We start from the raw sequence: 19,879 nt of genomic DNA on the forward strand, positions 1-19,879 counted from the left end.
CTTTGCTTGAGCGATTAATACTATTCGCTGTTTTGGACTGATAGCGTCGCGTGATTGGTTGTTGTGACTTGTGGCGTAGAGTTGTCGCCACATAAATATAAAGGCAAAATAACTGGCAAATATTTTCGCAAATTTGAACCATTTCTCGCATGTTTCTCACAACTTTATTAACACATTCTTTTACATTTCTATAGAACCCGTTCAGCGCTTACAAAAGCCAAGCATCAGGATGTTTGGCCTACACTCGATGGGTCGAGCTCATTCGTGCTTCGAGAAGCAAGTCGAACCGATTTAAACTCTAAATGGCAGTTTATAAGTATGTGGAGCTTATGTACAGCTGTCCTTGTCTTACAAATTCGGTTAATATAAGGCAGCCATACTATTCCAACTTTACAAAACATGGTTTAATAACGTGTCGTTTCCAATTCGCTAAAAATAAAGAATTGATTCAATTAACACAGGAATAGATTCCATTTTTCTGAAGCAATTATTTCAATGTTTCAGAAAACCTCTTAAGAACATAATAATTGAGTCATATAAGTAACATTTTAACGTGGAAGTTTGGTCTGCAAATAAATTATTTTGAATTTAATTTCTAGAACTGTTAGCATCATGAGCTTTTGATGTAAAATTTGTATTTTTGCTAACATTTTTACCACCAGAGTTTTGTAGGTCTGAATTTTAATTTTAAAGTTAAATAAAAACATTTGCATTGATATTTGATTTGTTTTAACATCTTGGTCATATTCCCATGTTATTCGCTTATTCACCTCCTAAATGGCGTGCCCACACGCAAATTCGTATAAAATTCCACCGTTCGATCACAAACACAACGCCATGAACATCAACACGACAACCCTACATCACTGCGGCTCTTCATCCGGCGGGGGGTCCCCGTCCTCTTGCACTTCCCCCCGCTCCACCCCCACGTCCCCCCGCTCCACCCCCACTTCCCCCCGCTCCACCCCCACATCCCCCCGTTCTACCCCTACATCCCCCCGCTCCACTAGAACGTCCCCCCGCTCGACAGCCACGTCCAGTCGCTCTGGGGGGACGTCTACTCGCTCTATGGCGGGGTCGGCTGTGGCCTCAGCTAAATTGGTGACCGATTTGGATTTGAAGCATTGGAAGTCCACGTGGCGGCTCTTGGCTTCCTCCTGTGATGAGAGAAAATGAATAATGTGAGAAAAAACATTTAAAAAAATAAAGCAAACCCGATACAATTTTGTCACAGCGTATTTTGATACTCTGAGTCGTAATATGAAATCGGACATTTTGTAGCGGCGGCCATCTTGTACCGCGACTTCTTTCAGACTAAAAACATTCTTGACTGACTTATTGTACTTTCAAGAACTAAATCAAAATCGGTTCTCCAGTTCCCAAAGCCGCGGTTCCCCAGAGATATAAATTAGCCTGATATATGAATACATGTATATAAAATCCGGCCACTTTCCCAGAGGGTAGACAGATTATATAGACTACATCTTTCGCTTCATCCACATTCAAAACTCTGCATGCAAGCTTGTGGGTTTCAGGTACCTTTGACCTGACCTTCGCCGGGACATACCCGATTTGATCAAGGTCCGTTAGACTAGGCCTTCCAATGTTCGCATTTACACTCTCCTAAAGGTACACTCGACTCCATAGCCGTAATATAATTACCTTCTCCCAAGACATGTGTATGAATGGTCTTTGGACATAGTTGTATATGACCTCAGCGCGGCCGCCCGGTCTCTTGCGCACCTTCTCCTTGTACGTGGGGTAGCCCTCCACCCCCAGGCGGATCTTCTTCAGGCCGCGTTCCTTCATCACCTGCTTGGCTACGTCCCTGTAAGATATAAATAGGATATTATAATATAAATAGTTAGTACAATAAAGTTTAAATAAATAAATAAACGTTGAAACAACGTAAAAGTGTAATATGGTTCCTGGCAACAATAGAAAGAAGAATAGGACCATTCCATTTATTTTCTATGGATATCGTAAAAGGTGACTAAGGGACAGGTATACAAACTTGGGATTCTTCTTTTAGGCGATGGGCCAGCAACCTGTCACTATGTGAATCTCAATTCCATCATGAACATGTTTTTTTCAGACTCTACGTATGTATGTGGGTGTGTAGGCGACCTGTTCTCGATGTACTTGAAGAACCTGTAGAGCGGGGTGGACAGCACCGTCTGGCTGTACTCGTCGCCCATCTGCGGCGGGTACTGCTCGTCCCACTCCACCGCGTCGTCGTCCAGCAGCACCACCACGTGGCACTCGCGGTCGCCGCGCTGCGCCGACCGCACCTGGCGACGCACGGACAGACACAATAACACACTTGTATTCTCTATGATTGTGAAGTTGACGTTAGTGAAGAATATGCTGCAGTGCGGTTTGTTACCGCTTAATAACTCCTTGCTCTGACTCCTTCGAAGCAGCAGTAAACTTAGTTTTAAGCAACTTATTTGACGTCAACCCAATAATGTGAAACCAAAAGATTTACAATTTTTAAGTTGAAATGTCCCATAATAATGAATAAAAGAATTTGAATATATAAAACATTGGTTTTCATCTATCAAGAAGTAAGTACATACATACATACATATGATCACGTCTTTATCCCTTACGGGGTAGACAGAGCCAACAGTCTTGAAAAGACTGATAGGCCACGATCAGCTGTTTGGCTTAATGATAGAATTGAGATTCAAATAGTGACGGGTTGCTAGCCCATCGCCTAAAAGAAGAATCCCAAGTTTATAAGCCTATCCCTTAGTCGCCTCTTACGACATCCATGGGAACGAGATGGAGTGGTCCTATTCTTTTTTTTTTATTGGTGCCGGGAACCACACGGCACGAAGTAAGTACATAGAATAATTACCATGAGCGGCAGTATGAGCTTCTCCAGGAACGCCTCGAACTGTCTGCGCGCGCCCTCGTTGGACAGCTCGTGCAGCAGACCGCGGAGATTCTGATACAGACATACTTATATTACTAGTGTTCTAGAGTGCACAGAGATGTTGGGTACTTTTTTAGAAGCGAAGCTGTGGGAGAAATTTTGTTTTTGCTTTTATTTAAATCCTTTTTGTTAGCTGACCTCTTACTTATTTCTATGCTGGCAACATTAAGTGACAGAATAGGGGAATCCCACATGTGTGTATGTATACCACAAATTTGTGGCAGATTCTCAAGATCTAAACTGACGCTACCTACCCTGGAGGTGCTAAATGTATGTGTATGTACCTGACATCGCACAGTATCAGCATCGAACGGCACGAGCAGGTAGTCGCAGGCCTCCCGCAGCTCCTGCACGGAGACCGTGGGCGGGCAGCGGATGGTGCCGCCGCGGTAGTACTCCAAGATGGCCCGGAACACCGTGGCCGAGATACCTTCCGCGACCTCGTACTCGCCTCGTTCGTTCGGGTGGGTGAATTCCAGTCCTAAATTAATCAAATGAAAATCTCTTTAAAACCCTTGTTACTGGGAAACTGACATTAAACACATTGTGATACCATTTGAATCTCAATGCCCTCGTTAAGCCATACAGCTGAATGTGACCTTTCAGTCTTTCTGCCTGTAAGGGCATAAAGACATAATTATATATAGGTTTGTATGTGATATTGGTGCAGGACGATTTTCATTGAAATGCATACTTAAAACTAGACCCACTAGCATTCGTATGCTGAAATTTTATCGCATTTTCTGTTGTATGTCAGAGACAGTAAAATTGTCCCAATGTATATCATAATAACAAAGGCATTTTATGTGAGTTCATTTAACTATAATGCATTTTGTTAACTCCTCACAACTGTAAATAGTAAGTTATCACTATCTGATAACTTACTATTTACAGTTCATGACCTGAATAGTTGGGTACATGTTCTAATTGCAAACATTGTGTCATCATCAAGCTAAAATCGATCGAGCTATGCCATGAACATGAATTTCACTCACCTGAACTAAACATCCTTCCAAGCATGGTGTTGGGGTGGGCGGTGAAGTGTGCCGGGTCCACCACGAACCTGGTGTTGTCCACCACGAGCGTGATGCGCTCCTCACACAGCTGCAAAGGCTTCCCACACTTTTCCTGGATGCCAGACGTGGAAGGCCCAGCCGCACTGGGGCTCTGCTTCAACGAAGGCATCACGGGCGCTCGGCAGCGAATAGGAGGCATGTTTCGCTTGGACAATCTCTTCCTTCGTTCTTCCGCGTCTCGCCTGTACTCTTCCGTGTCGCTACTGCTGTCTGGGTAGAAGAATCTGCTGCGGTCGGTCATGGCCTGTGGGCCATCGAGGTTCGGGTCGGTCATAAGCGCGCGCTCGTCCCCGCGAGCGGTCACATTACGGTCCACGCTGTCTCCCTGGCTTCCTCGCACGTTTTTCCCTTTAGATTCCGTTTTGTTGATCGAAATCAAAAATTTCTTTGTTGTGAAATGAAATTGTACGTCAGCTCAGCTGAGTTGACAAAAGATGACAGGTCACGAAAATTCTACTACATAAATGTTGTCAGATATGATAGGAAGTAAGTACTATCAAAAAACATTACAATACGGAACCAACGAAATAATACAATACAAACCATCCAAATAACAATATTGAAGAGGAAGTATTATCATAATTTACTATTTTGTTTTATCGTATTGAAATAGTAACAGGTTACTTAGCCATCGCCTAAATGAAGATTCCCGAATAAATTATTAATTACTACATAATAAAGTCCTTTAATTTTCTCTGTGTGCGCTAATCTTGGATAGTCATTGACGGATTTGTTGCTGTTGAAAATGTTGCAAAGATCTATACCATATACTACCCTTGCGAAGAAAGGACGGATCGAGCACATTTTGACGAAATTTGTTACACTTATACTGGAAATTCCCAAAGGAGCGAAGCCCCACATAAAAGCTAGTACTACATAGAAGTACTTATGAATTTAGAAAAATTATTTATTTTAATTGTTTTGTACTGTAAAAGTAGAAATATTATTGTTTTGGTATGGCAACATCATAATATATACCATGCGAAAAAACACTAGAAAATCCGTGAATGAAACGGCTGTTGACCTTTCCACTGTCATTTATACGGAAATTGGTTAATTTTGTGAATTAATACTTCAAGAAACCATGGTATTTAGATTTTTAGGCCATTCTGTGATTTCAAATGTGATAACAATTTGCTAACAGCAGTTCTGTGATCCGAAAACCAATAGTTACTCATCGAAGTTCAACTGCGCCTTGTAAGGGCGTTTTACAATTTTTGCTACAAAGTTATTATAAAATGGATCAGAGTGAAGAGTACCACGATCCTGATTACGCGGGTACCTCTGAAAGTGTTAAAGAAGATACTCCAACACTGTCGGAAGACGAAAGAATCGAAAAAATCAAAAAGATAATACGCCGGGAGTTTTCGAATGAACTGGAGGTGCGGGAAAATGAAGTAATGACGATAGATCAGCGGTAAGTACTATGTTTAGGTCTATGAGTGGCGTAGAGGCCGCGTAGGGTCCGCTGACTTGCTGTATTTTGCTTCTACGAACAAAACATGACCCATGTGGCGATGTTGTTTTGGCGGCTTTCTTTGAACTTTCGGTCTTAGTGACGTGAACACCACAAGGCGATCAGCGACCTTGCAAGGTTCTCTAATCAATTGTTTTAAATTACAATGAACTTGCAATGATAACTCTGTACTTATTTATTATGTTTGAATGTATTATCTACATTCATTCATGTAGGTATCTAAATTCTTTATTGTAAAAAATGCAAAAAAATAAATCTATCAACGAATTTACTTGAGTCAAGTTGATATCTTCTTCAAGTTCTAAAATTGAATGAAAATTAATCAAAACCAGTAGAGAGCAGCTTACTCTTACTATTAACTGGAAGATATCCCATCTTCTGATCAAACTTGTTTCTTAGTCAATGTAAATTATTTCATCACATTATGATTGTGCGATTAGACTATTCTTTTCACACTTTTAATGTTAGATCTTTATCCCTTACGGAGTGGACAGAGCCAACGGTCTTGAAAGTCTGATAGGCCACATGCAGCTGTATGGGTTAATGATGGATTGAGACAGGACAGACCAAATAATAACAGGTTGCCATTAGCCGCTGTAACGCTTCTAATCACGCCATCTATTCCAGCATGACTACCTCCCGCCGCCTGCTGCACCGCCTCCGCTACACGCTGGTGAACACGTACTACCGCGAGCAGAAACTTCAGCTCAGCACGGAGCAACTGCGGGACGAGCTCGCTGCCAGCAAGGATGAAGACCGCACTCGGCAAGAGGTAAACTCTGATAGTGAGGGGAGGGTTTTTTGTATATCAGCCCCCGTAGCTTAGCTCGCGCGATGGCATTTTAGATTGCGCGAAAAACTATCGCTGTTTCGGTTTTTATTATGACAGCGCTAATTTTTCTCGCGATAAAAACGGCGTCGCGCGCGCCTTGCTTCAGGGGCTGGTGATGGTAACATCCGCAGGTCTCTAGAGAAGAGCGCGGGATGCTCCTTCGACCACGATTCTGGAACGGCGGTGTAGGAAGTATAGTTGAGAGTTCAGTTGAATATAGGAAAGAAAGAGAACAGAAGAGAAAAGAAATAATCAAATGTAAAGCATTACACTGTATTTAAGGAAAACAAAGAATTTAAAGTGGAAAGAGGTAGTCTCTGCGTTCCCTTCCGGGAAAGAGGCGTGATATTATGTATGTAAAGAATTTAAATATTTTTCCAATGAATTAGATCTGATGTTTTCTCTAACAACATGTCATGACAACCGTTGCTATGACAAACATATATATGTTTGCTTTGCCTGTTAATATTTGTAAATAATATGTAGAATATAAATAAAGTAGGTTGCCTACAGGTGAGTCGGGTTTTTCTTGTACATCAGCACAGCCCCCTTAATTCACGAAGTTCGACAAGGCATATGCATTCTATCTTTCTATTACTTGTGTCAGCAAACATTGTCTTTGCGAGACTGTCGTCTCCGTCCACCCCGCTATGTGTATAGACGTGAGTAAGTCGGGCCGTGTGTCGCGCAGATGTCGTCGGTGCTGCGGTCGAGCCAGCGCCGGCTGCACCCGTCGCTGCGCAAGCTGCTGGGCGCGGCCGGCCTCGCCGAGGTGTTCAGCGCCGGGCCGCGCGCGCGCGCCCGCCCCGACTACTCGGTGAGTGCGCGTCACGGATACACCTATATTACTATTGGTGTAGCGGCCGTTCAGCCTTCATGGACAAACACTTTTTGACTTGACAATTTAGATGACCAAAACTGACTGACAGACTGTGAAAAAAAGGACAATCGACATCGAGACTAAAACGATAAGACGACATCTTGAACAGCCGAAATTCTATTTTATTTAGACACAGACAGAGAGACAACAGACCCGGCCCGTTCAATTGGTAACAAGTAGACGCTCACCTTTCAAAATAAATATGTTATTTCTATAAAATAAAACACATCTTATTTTTAAATTATCTGTTTAGTATACAAACAATGAAATAATAAATAAAAACATACGAGACAAATTATACAGATGTAAGTTCGTGACTTGTGTAACGAAATACTAACTCAACGATACCATATTTTATAATAAGTACTTATATATATAAACATGAAGACTCAGGCCAATCAGAGAAACTTCTTTTCTCATCATGCCCTGGCCGGGATTCGAAACCGCGTCACAGAACATGTATCTGAACCGGCAGGCGATGCTGGGCACCCGCAACTACACCATCGCCGCGGACTCCACCAAGTCGCTGCGGCCCGCCGGCGAGCCGGGCGCGGCGGGGGCGGGGGCGGGGCCGGCCGGGGCGGGGGCGGGGGCGGCGGGGACGGCCGGGGCGGGGGAGGCGGCGGGCCCGTCGGGCGGCGCGCGGCGGGCGCCCCGGCGCCTGGAGCCGCGCCTGGACAACGTGCTGACGCTGGCCGAGCAGACGAGGAACAAGGTCAAGCATCGCTATAGGATCGTTATTGGTGAGTTTTATTTTTATTTCGCACAAAAAGAAATATAATAAACTAGAGGCCGCCCGCGAGTTTGTCCGCATGGAAACCCTATCAATCCCGCGGGAAATCTGGACAAAAAGTAGCCTATGTGTTATTCTGGGTCTTCAGTTATCCATATATTAAATTTCATCGTAATCGGTTCAGTATTTTTTGCGTGAAAGAGTAACAAACATCCATACTGACATCCTGACATAACTCTCGCATTTATAATATTAGTAGGATAACAACAGTCAACAATCATATTATATACCTTTAGTCCCATGTAGACTGTTGGTTCTGTCTACTCCGTAAGGGATATAAACGTGGTGCCAGGCGGCAGTCAATAACTCGAAATAATCTGAGAATAATATAATTCAGTAGACAGATTACACCACACAACCATGTAGTTGTTAACTAACAAATTGTTCCTACTCCCAGGAAATACATCGAAATACGTGCCACCCGCGTCCCGAGCGGACCGCTCCACTCACAAATGGCTGCTGTACGTGCGCCACTACCCCAACCCCGCCGGATCGGATCCCGCCGGATCGGACCCCACCGGATCGGGTTCAACGGAGCCGTGCGCGGGCGGCGTCATCAGCGCGGTGACGGCGCGGCTTCACCACTCGTACGCGCCGCACCACAACGTCACGTTGCAGTGAGTACATTTGTTGGCGAATTCACAACATTACCAAGTTTCTCTTCATCATCCTTAAAGAGGAACTTACACCCATATTCGTAAACGTTGCCTTATAGGCCGTGTGGTTCCCGGCACCAATCAAATTCACAACATTACAATGTTTCTCTTCATCGTCCTTAAAGAGGGACTTACACCCATATTCGTAAACGTTACCTTATAGGCCGTGTGGTTCCCGGCACCAATCAAATTCACAACATTACAATGTTTCTCTTCATCGTCCTTAAAGAGGGACTTACACCCATATTCGTAAACGTTACCTTATAGGCCGTGTGGTTCCCGGCACCAATCAAATTCACAACATTACAATGTTTCTCTTCATCGTCCTTAAAGAGGGACTTACACCCATATTCGTAAACGTTACCTTATAGGCCGTGTGGTTCCCGGCACCAATCAAATTCACAACATTACAATGTTTCTCTTCATCGTCCTTAAAGAGGGACTTACACCCATATTCGTAAACGTTACCTTATAGGCCGTGTGGTTCCCGGCACCAATCAAATTCACAACATTACAATGTTTCTCTTCATCGTCCTTAAAGAGGGACTTACACCCATATTCGTAAACGTTACCTTATAGGCCGTGTGGTTCCCGGCACCAATCAAATTCACAACATTACAATGTTTCTCTTCATCGTCCTTAAAGAGGGACTTACACCCATATTCGTAAACGTTACCTTATATTTTTTTTTTTATTTTATTTATTTATTCGGTAAACAAAAAATATTGTGTTCGAATTTATAAAAAATCTTAAATCTAGGTACTTATAAAAATAAAATATAATGTTACTACTTACTTACATACATTAAATTAAATTAAAATTCACTTAGGGAGTAACAACATTTTTTAACAAGAAGGGCCCTCAACTTTTTATTAAAAATGTTTCGACTGCGTATAGTCTTTAACTCTATAGGCAACTTGTTGAAAAAAACCACTGTTTGTAAACGTACACCTTGCGTTATCACTCTTAGAGTAGGATGTATTCCTGTCCTTAAGTTCTTTCTACGGCTGTTTTCTCTCTCAATCATTTCTTCTTCAGACTCGTAGAGATGCCTTTCTTTATAAAAGTTATTTAAAAGGACCAGGATATACAGACTAGGTACAGTTAAAATTTCTAATTTTTTAAAAAAACTTACACAAGACTCCCAAGGTGGAATTCTCGTCATGGCGCGTATAGCCCTTTTTTGAGCTATAAAGGCTCTTTGCAGATTACATTTAAAACTGTTCCCCCAAAATGCAATGCTATAACGCAGTTTTGACTCGACTAATGCATAGTACACTACCTTCAGCTGTTGAGTTGTCAATTCGTCTCTGAGACTACGGATTGCATAACATGAAGAATTAATTGATTTTTCTACAGCTTCAAGTTCTGTTTTCCAGTTCAAGTCTGAGTCGATATGTACTCCTAAGAATTTAACGTTTTGAACACAATTAATTATTTTATTTTGCAGTTTTATTACTAATTTATCCTTGTTCCGTGATGTTGCTCTAAAAAGAAGAATATTACTTTTGTTGACATTAAGCTCTAAATTATTTATCATAAACCAATTGTTAAACACTGCTATGGTTTTGTTTGCTATCGTTTCTAGTTCATTTATGTTACAACCCGTCAAAACAGCATTTGTGTCGTCTGCAAACAATATAAGTTTTATGTTGGGAATTTCATTATATAAATGTTTTATAACATCATTTATAAAAATTATAAATAATATAGGTCCCAAAATGGAACCTTGTGGTACCCCTCTATTAATTTGTCTCATTTCTGACTTGAAAACGTTTTCAGTTGAGTCATATTTCATACTTCTTATCTCTACAAATTGTCTTCTGTTGCTCAAATATGACTTAAAGAGACTTAATTCTTTGTTTCTTATACCGTAATGCTCTAATTTATGGATTAGTATATTATGATCTATAGTATCAAACGCTGAGCTTAAATCTAGAAAGAGACCCGCGACTTTCTGTTTTTTATTCAAATTTTCATTGATGTCATTAATTAAATTTTCAATTGCATTATGCGTACCAACATTGTTTTGATATCCAAATTGCCTTGGGTTGATAATTTTATTCAAGTTCAAATGCGACATTAATCTAATTTTTAGCAGTTTCTCAAATATCTTTGATAGAACCGGAAGCAACGAAATTGGTCGATAGTTTTTTGGGTCAGATTTAGAATGTTTTTTAAAAATTGGTATTATCTTTGCAAGTTTTAATTGATCTGGGAAAATATTTTTATGTATGCAATCATTAAAGAAATTCGCCAAGGGTTCCGCCAGTATTTCAATATTTTCCTTAATTATCGAAACTGGTATATCGTCAGAACCGCATGACTTTTTGTTTTGCATCTTACTCACAATTCTCTTGATCTCAATTGCATTAGTACGCCAACAAACCATGTCTCTAGTAGTCCTCTCCGTATTTTTTTGAAGTAAGTTCATGGCCTGTTTCAAGTTACCTTGTCCGTTTGAATAACTGCTATGATCAAATATGTGACTAAAAATTTTAACAATTTCTTGTGGGTCGTCAACTATTTGATCATTCCATTCAAGTTTGATATTCTCCTTTGTACTTGTTTTTCTTTTATTTGTAACTTTATTGACGACCTGCCAGATTCCCTTTGACGTAGTTTTTACTTCTTGTATTTCCGACTGTATCACTAGTTTCCTTGCTTGCCTTAGTACTTTTCTATATATTCTTATGTAATTAGATTTATAATTTACCAAGGTTTCATGACTGTGTTGGCTGTTAATTTGTGACAATACTCTTTTCATTTGGCTGGACACTTTGATTCCCCTAGTAACCCACTTAAGTTTATTCTGTTTGCATACGTTAATGTACTTTTCGGTTTTTTTAAAACATTTTCCAAAAATGTTTTTGAATGTTTTTAGGAATGAATTTAACCCTATGTTAGACCAATCTACCTCCAAAAGTTTTTCCTTAAATAATAGCCTATTTTTAAAACTAAAAAATCGAGACTCCACACACAATTTTTTGTTATAGTTTCTTCTTTTCAGTTTTATTGACTTGATACTAACAGATATCCCATCATGTCCATCAGATAAGCCATTATTATCGACTTGAATATTAGCTAGATTTTCATGTTCAATATTTGTGATAATGTTATCGATGCATGACTCTGCACCATTTCTCCTAAATGTGATTTCCTTGACAAGATGCCTATAGTTGTAACTTTCCAGTATATTCAAAAAATCCATATTAATTTGTTCATCTTTTAACATATCTATATTAAAATCCCCGCATATGACAGTCTTCTTGCTAGAAAAATGCTGAAGCAGCCCATCCAGTCTTTCAAGAAACAAAGATGTTTTTGTGCCATTTTGATAACAACAAATTACATTGATACCAGTATCTAAATCTCTAAGACCACAAACTTCAAAATAATCTAATTTACAAAGGTTTTTACATATTTTTAACTCTTCAACCAATCTGCCTTTCTCAATCATTATTAAAGTACCACCTCTTTTTTTATTGGTTCTAGTATAAAATGTTCCTACCTGATAATTGGAAAAACTAAGAAATTTTATAGATGAATTATTCAAAAAATGTTCACTAATACAAACAAAGTGTACTAAGTTTCCAAGCGATTCTAAATATAACTCTAATTGATCTTTTTTTGTATTTATGCCACATACATTCTGATGAAAAACATTTAGCCATCTAGTTTCACAATCAGCATTGTAAGTTAAATTACTATTAGTTGACAAATTAATATTATTTACATGCGTTTGAATAGGATGATTGTGAACGAAAAAACACTTTGCTGTCATTTAATGAAGTTTTCTGATTCAAAAGACCATTATCCAATCTACTTTCATACCAGTTATATTCAGTTCTATATTTAATGTGCATAATAGCTCTCCAGATTGACTTACAGGTTTCTGATCTATTAATGTTATAAGTATTGTCATGAAGTATAACTTCAAAAAGACTCATGTCATAATTTTCTAGACATACTGACTTAACACATATATTTAACATATCCATCTTATCATTAACATATTTTGAGACTTTACCTATGACAACATTAGTATTTTTTAGCGATTCTACAGCACTTAATAAGGATGTATAATATTGATGAGGGTTTTGGTTACTTATATCTGCTAACACAATAACAAAATCCTGTTTCGTAAAGCCGCGGCAGTCCTCATTACACGTATCTAGAATGTGATCTATGGTTGCATACGGTTTAAGTATTGATTTTACATTAAATTTGCATCTTAATAACTTCTGGAGTATGCGCCTTAGATGTCTGCCACTTTCATCAGCATAGATCATAACCTGATGGCATTCATTGGATGTGTCACTGCATAATTTATTTATTTTATTCCTCTTTGACTGTTGGGGTATAGCTTGCACTGGGTCAGGATTTTCACCAATATCAGTATTGCCGGACTCTTCAAGATTTGTAAACTTGATTTTGTTTTTAATCAGACTTGATCGTCTTTTGGTCTTTCTGATGCTGCACGGTGTATCTTTCGATTCAGAGTTACAGATTCTGGTTAATTGATCAATACGAATATCGCGTTTCGCCAATTGCTTTTTCAGGACTTGTATTTCCGATAACAGATTTACTATTTCCTGATCCGAAATCCGTAGTAAATATAGGCCGTGTGGTTCCCGGTACCAATACTAAAAAAGAAAAGGACCACTCCATCTCTTTCCCATGGATGTCGTAAAACGCGACTAAGGGATAGGCTTACAAACTTGGGATTCTTTTTTAGGCGATGGGTTAGCAACCTGTCACTATTTGAATCTCAATTCTTTCATTAAGCCAAATAGCTGAATGTGACCATATGTATCATTGGAGGAAGCGTCAGGGAGTTTCTCAATCTTCTTCCACCTGGCTGTAGTCCCGGTTGCATCCATACCTCTGGAGAGGAGCCTGGTGTAAGCCTTTGATCTTGGATCCTGGATTGGGTGAGTCAGGTTTTAACACGAAGCGCCTCCCGTCTGATCTCCGCAACCTTTAAAGTAAACCTAACCCATATTGGATCCACGGATACACATCCAGTTGCCTGAATATGTAAGTTTTCTCAGGATGTTTTCTCTCAACGTAAAAGCATCAGTTAGTATTCAAACTAATGTACATAACTTTAAAAATAGATTATTGGTACATGGCCAAGGTGGGATTTTGAACCTGTGCCTTTCTGCGCATCACGCAAACTTGCATGAAGAGAGTTATGAATGTGGATGAAGCGAAGGAAGTATGCAGAGATCGTGGCAAGTAGTAAGGCAGTCTCTGCCTACTCCTCCGGGAAAGATGCGTGATTTTATGTATGTATGTATGTAGAAATGAACTGTAACATTCTGTGTGGTCCCAGCAAGCCGCCGTTCCACATCTCGCGGCGCGGCTGGGGCGAGTTCACGGCGCGGCTGCAGCTGCAGTTCCCGCTGCCCGCGCTCAACCCGCCCGCGCACGTCCACCACACCATACGGCTGGACAGGAACTACACCGGCCTGCAGACGCTCGGTCAGAACATATCTTAACACCCATATTGATCAAGGAAAAGATTTTTTTTATAAAGTCCCGTATGGTTCCCGTGTTGTGTGGTTCCCGGCACCAATACAAAAAAGAATAGGACCACTCCATCTCTTTCCCATGGATGTCGTAAAAGCCGACTAAGGGGTAGGCTTATAAACTTGGGATTCTTCTTTTAGGCGATGGGCTAGCAACCTGTCACTATTTAAATCTCAATCATATCTTAAAGCCAAATAGCTGAACGTGGCCTATCAGTCATTACAAGATTGTAGGCTCTGTCTACCCCGCAAGGGATATAGACGTGATTTTATGTATGTATGTATGTATGGTTCCCGACCCCAATATAACATTTCACACATCACTTAATAATTGTCATATGGTTTGGTTTCACAACATTGATTGATGTCAAATAAATTACTTAAAACTTAATTTACTACTGCTTCCGTCAGTGCAGAAGAAGCGTTAACAAACTGCACTGCAGCATTTTATTCAATAACGTCAACTTCACAATTATCTAAACTGAATATTAGAATAGGAATGTGAACGAGAGAACAAATTGTTAGATTAGAATGTCTACCCCGCAAGGGATATGGACGCGATTGTGTGTATGTACCTACATTAGAATTGTAATCGGTCTCGGAAGATTCTCAACAATTAGTAATAATACCACGACCGGCGGAATAATTATCTGACAGTTGCTATTTTTTTTATTTATTTATTTAAAACTTTATTGGTAAGAAAATGTACAAAGGGCGGACTCAAAACCGTTTGGCATTCTCTACCCGTCTACCGGCTGACCAAGCAGATAAAATTTATTTTCTTTTGAATATTTCCATTTAATGATGAAATTGTCACTTTTAATTCCAGGCGCCGAAACGATAGTGGACGTCTGGCTATACAGCACTCCGGAGATGCTGAAATACGCTTTCGTAGACACGGACACACAGCCGGACACACAAGCGGACAAGCCGGCAGACACACAGACAGACAAGCAGACAGACATAGTTCTAGACTTGCAGCCGGTGAAACAGGAGCCGGAGGACAGCTGGATGGACTTCCTCACTCGGGACACGGCGATGGATGTGGACGAGATGATCATTAAACCGGTGAAGAGAGAGCCTGAGGTTGGGGTTGAGGTAATGGGATTTAATTCACAAGAAACTACTACATTAAAACGATATACATACATACATATAGTCACGTCTATATCCATTACGGGGTAGACAGAGCCAATAGTCCCGAAAAGACTGAATGGCCACGTTCAGCTGCTCGGCTTAATGATGGAATTGAGATCCAAATAGTGACAGGTTGCTAGCCCATCGCCTAAAAAAAGGATCGCAATTTTATAAGCTTATCCCTATCCCATTAAAAATAAAATGGCTTAATTTGAAAACATAGAATATCTAGTTTTATAAATCAAGCAAATATACAAAGTTACATCTACATAACTTTAGTATGATAATATACCTATCTACTGAAATCATAAACCTACACGTATAGTTACCTTATAAATTGATAATAAATACTAATAATAAATGAACAATAAAATTAATATTTACAAATAAAGATTCAAACGCCTCGCCGCCTCGCCGTGAGATAGGTGCCCAGTAAGCTGGCAGCATTGGTAATAGGATGGTTTGTTTGACCACCGTGACTTTGTCATGGCATCATACTTTAATAACCATGATGATTAAGATAAGTTTACAGTGGGGGAACTGACGTGGCCCGAAATATGGATGGTTTACAAAAAAAAGTGAAGGTTCTCTGAAGTGTGGCGATCATCATTCAATCCGGGATCGTGGTCACAGGCGCGCCCCACCTACTAACTAAACAACGTTTTATACTGCAACTATTACTTCAAGTTGTAATATTATAGTATGTAAGAATAGTTTCGGTATAGTAAAAAAAGTGGGATAAAATTAAATAAATAATTGGTTATTATTAAAACAATATAATTCTATATTTTTAGGTATTTTGTATGAGGATTTAATAAAGCAAGATTTTCAGAGTTATTATGCTCTTATTTAACTATCAACCTCAATATTCTAAAACTCCCAATTTCCAGGGAGAACCGCAAATAAAAGAAGAGCCGATGGAGTTCGAGGAGAACCTCTTGCGGTCTCCCTCGCGCGCGCGCTCTGTCTCGCTCTCGCACGCGCGCACGCGCATCATGAAGTACCTGGACCCCGACACCGGAAAGATATACTACCTCGAGATGGACAGGAACCTGGACCTCAGCACGGTGCAGGAGATCCTCATCAACAACGCTACCACCAGCCCCGTGAAGAACGGAACAGTCAAAAAGAAAAAAGTGTCACTGCTGAAGCCCGAAGTGAAGAGTTCTTTGAAAACGGACCAAATCAACGCGTGCTTCAGACATATAGCTAACGATCATTGCTATTTAGGGTCGGGTTGGAGTCAAAAACAGTGTAGTGACGACACGGTGTCAGTGTTAAAAGAATCTAAGTTAACGTATCTCCGGTCATGTCTGTGTAGACTGAGTGATGTGCGCACCTCTGTATATTTCCTGCTCCGGAACATTCCACTAGTGGACTCGAGGGCCGCGGACCCGGAGTACAGGAGTGAGTTTCCGTTTGTAGTGGAGAGTGATGAGAAGTATTGGAAGTTGGATTTCGCTAAAAGAAGAAATATTGAGGTGAGTCAAGGCATGCATTTTGATAGCGGCGATGTTATCAAACATAGCTAAACACTTCATCTAATTCAAATTTCAATCTACAATGTTACAGATAGGCACACACAAGGTAGATAATAAAACACACACAGATAGGCGGGTCAGACTAATAACACGTCGTTGTTTTACGTAGGAGTGTAAAAAAATATATATATATGTTTCCAGTGGTCGCGCGCCAAGCTGATCTCTCGGCTGCTGTCGGAGCAGCCTCGGTCCTCAGCGACGCCGGCCTGGAGAACCAAGCAGGTGCTGGTGTTCGCGCGCTGCCACGGCTTCCAGCACGCGCGCCCGCAGCCGCCCGCCGACATCCGGGCCGAGCCCTGGGAGGGACATAGCACGTCTACCATTAAGGAACTGTATCAAGCCAGTGACATTAATACGTTGAGTGTGTTCAACAGTGACAGTTATAAAAGTGAAGTGACGGAAATAGATTTAGTGGAGTCTGATGAGGAGGTGGACGTGGAAGTGGTGGGGAATGCGCGGGGGAGGGGGAGGCCGCGGGGAGGGGAGGAGAGTGGGGAGGAGTTGGAGCCGCTGCCGCCCAGTGAGGAGGACCGGCTGAAGTTCCTGTTCGTGGAGCAAGTCTGTGCGGATATAGGCATCGAGTTGAGGAACGAAGATGTTGGCAATGGGTATTCTTATAGGTGAGTCATTTTGCTGTACAGAATTATGCAAGTACATTAACCACTTTTTTTAGTGACTGTCTATGTGACTTATTGCTAAAAAAATATAATCAATATTTTGAAAAAATGCGTGTCATTGTTGAGAATATTCTATTTTATTTTAATAATTAAATAAACATTAATAATTAGTCTAACTTGTATGAAGATTGCTCATAGTTTTAATAATATTTTACAACTTATGTATTATATACAAGGGTGACATTTAAAACAATTGCATCCTTTTAAACATAGACTATACCCATGCTTCTGAGCTGTTTGAGCCTATTTTTATTTTAATTAAATGTCATCATTTTCACATTTAAAAAACCCTCAATAACTATGTCACACGCTTTATTAAAGACCAATACTACAAAAAGAAATTTAAACTAAACATGTAAATAAATGTCTGAAAAATAAATTATTTTTCTAGTATCAAGATCAAGTAAAGTACATAGTTGTCGAGATCGCTTAGCTGAATGAATTGTGTCGTTGACCTCTGAATCTTACGCGTCGCTTTGCCGCCGGCCGGGGTGATCGTGGATTTTAAAATTTTTTTATTTTTTTTTTGTACTTTCTGAAATATGAACTGATATTTTTCTTTTAACGTTTTTAAATATCCTTTAGACGAGTACACTTAACAGTTAAATTTATACAGTTGAATTAAAAGTCACTCTGTATAACTATATATTACTTACTATTCATGTCATTTTACATTTCAATAAATTAAATATAAGTGATACCTTAGTATTTGTCAAAAATGGTACAATCCTCTTCATGCCTATGTAATGTGTGTCGCGCAGCGCCGTGCACGCCGCGCTGCTGTCGGCGGCGCGCAGCCTCGCGGAGGAGCTGCTGCGCGCCGCGCTCGCCGCCGCCCGCCTGGCGCGCGCGCCGCCCGCCGGCCACGTCTGGGCCGGGTACGTTCATGTATATATATCGCTTCAATTATTTCTTATCTTTGATATCTTTGACTTTTATTTATCGTCGCAGGTAAGAGAGATGAGAGGTAATTTAAAGAACCATAGAAATACGAAAACCATTTTTAGGGCTAGTTCACGTGTCACGTCGTAATAAAAAGCGAAACAGCGAGTTTTTGGGGCTGGCGTGTGTCCCGGTTACGTTCGTGCCTCGGAAATTTCGGAAAATCCATTCTTTACACACAAACACTCAGGTTTCAAATCACTGGACCCAGCGATTCGGATCTTGCTGTAGCAATAAGTCAGTCAGCATCTTCTATTTTTACCGCCTTCAAAAAGGATAGTTCTCAGTTTGATATGCATGTATGATTTACCGCGATTATCTCGCATTTTACTGAACCGATTTTGGGAGGGATTTGTTACGCAAGGAGAGAAGGTTTTAGAAATTTTACCGATTACAATAAAGAAGTGTTATATTCAATTCGATATGTTTTTCCCACAAATCAACTCTCTTCTTTATTGTATAGTGTATTATGTTTTCAAGTCAAAGCGAAAATTTTATGAATATTAATTTTTGTCAAGTTCGTAGAATTTTGTCAATATTGAATGTTCTATAGCAGTGATATAATTTGCAGCTGGTCATCGTCCGGCGCGGTCATCAACCTCGAGCACGTGTACCAGGCGTGCGGCGGCCGAGTGGGGGGAGCGGGCAGTGGTGGGGGGAGTGGGGGGAGCGTGGCGGGGAGGCTGCAGATGTTCAGCGCGCGCGCACTCGGAACGGAAAGAAAAAACACGTCCACTCTATAATAAATTGACTGAAAATGATTTTGTTGTTTTATTTACTTAGGAACTTATGCTTTTAAAGTACCAAGTTATCTGTGTTTCTTCCGAAATATGAACCAGCTACTGACAAATTATTTTATTACTTAATTCATCGTAACAATGTATTCTCTCGTCCACATTTCTATTCTAAGTTTGGATAGTTGTGAAGTTGACGTTATTAAAGGAAATGCTGCAGTGCAGTTTGTTACCGCTTCTTCTGCACTGACGCTTTGGAGGCGGCAGTAAACCAAAAGATATGACAATTAAGTGATGTTCAAGATGTCCCATCATAATGAATTAAAATTTGAATTTGAGATGATAGTCTGAAAATACTGGAAACAACAAAGAATTAGGAACTTGCAAGGAACTCGGGAGTTTTCAAATAATAAAACTAAAATTTTTCGTCAACATTTTATTTTGATACCGCATATTTTAATTCGTGTTGTACATCAGGTCTTGTTATAATTAAATTGCCCGAACAGAACATAACAGGCAGTCGCTTTTTTCTCATTAGAAATATCCACTAGATATTTCTCTATTTTCTATAGTATAGTCAAGTTAAACCCTATATCTGTAATAATTCTTGTGTTTTTATTTTTATACAGTGATGTAACGGCATTACTCGGGACTCGGGG

The 19,879-nt window shown here is 40.3% G+C and overlaps 2 protein-coding genes across 2 annotated transcripts; one reads left to right on the forward strand and one right to left on the reverse strand.

The window, feature by feature from the left end:
* Positions 1-863: 863 nt before the first annotated feature.
* LOC106139803 (BTB/POZ domain-containing protein 10) lies at positions 864-4,455 on the reverse strand. Its single transcript, XM_060952578.1, has 6 exons — positions 3,937-4,455; positions 3,226-3,422; positions 2,864-2,953; positions 2,128-2,291; positions 1,663-1,828; positions 864-1,157 (listed from the first exon to the last, which is right to left on the reverse strand). The coding sequence occupies exons 1-6, from the start codon at positions 4,289-4,291 to the stop codon at positions 864-866; spliced, it is 1,266 nt and encodes a 421-aa protein (XP_060808561.1). The 5' UTR covers positions 4,292-4,455.
* Positions 4,456-5,010: 555 nt separating this feature from the next.
* On the forward strand, positions 5,011-19,229 carry LOC106139804 (uncharacterized). The gene is made up of 11 exons (XM_060952579.1): positions 5,011-5,434; positions 6,122-6,266; positions 7,018-7,143; positions 7,682-7,949; positions 8,397-8,616; positions 13,994-14,142; positions 15,019-15,287; positions 16,217-16,807; positions 17,009-17,487; positions 18,306-18,422; positions 19,058-19,229. The coding sequence occupies exons 1-11, from the start codon at positions 5,256-5,258 to the stop codon at positions 19,227-19,229; spliced, it is 2,715 nt and encodes a 904-aa protein (XP_060808562.1). The 5' UTR covers positions 5,011-5,255.
* The last annotated feature ends 650 nt before the right edge of the window (positions 19,230-19,879 follow it).

The sequence above is a fragment of the Amyelois transitella genome, chromosome 29, assembly GCF_032362555.1.
Source record: "Amyelois transitella isolate CPQ chromosome 29, ilAmyTran1.1, whole genome shotgun sequence".
Taxonomy (NCBI): Eukaryota; Metazoa; Arthropoda; class Insecta; order Lepidoptera; family Pyralidae; genus Amyelois; species Amyelois transitella.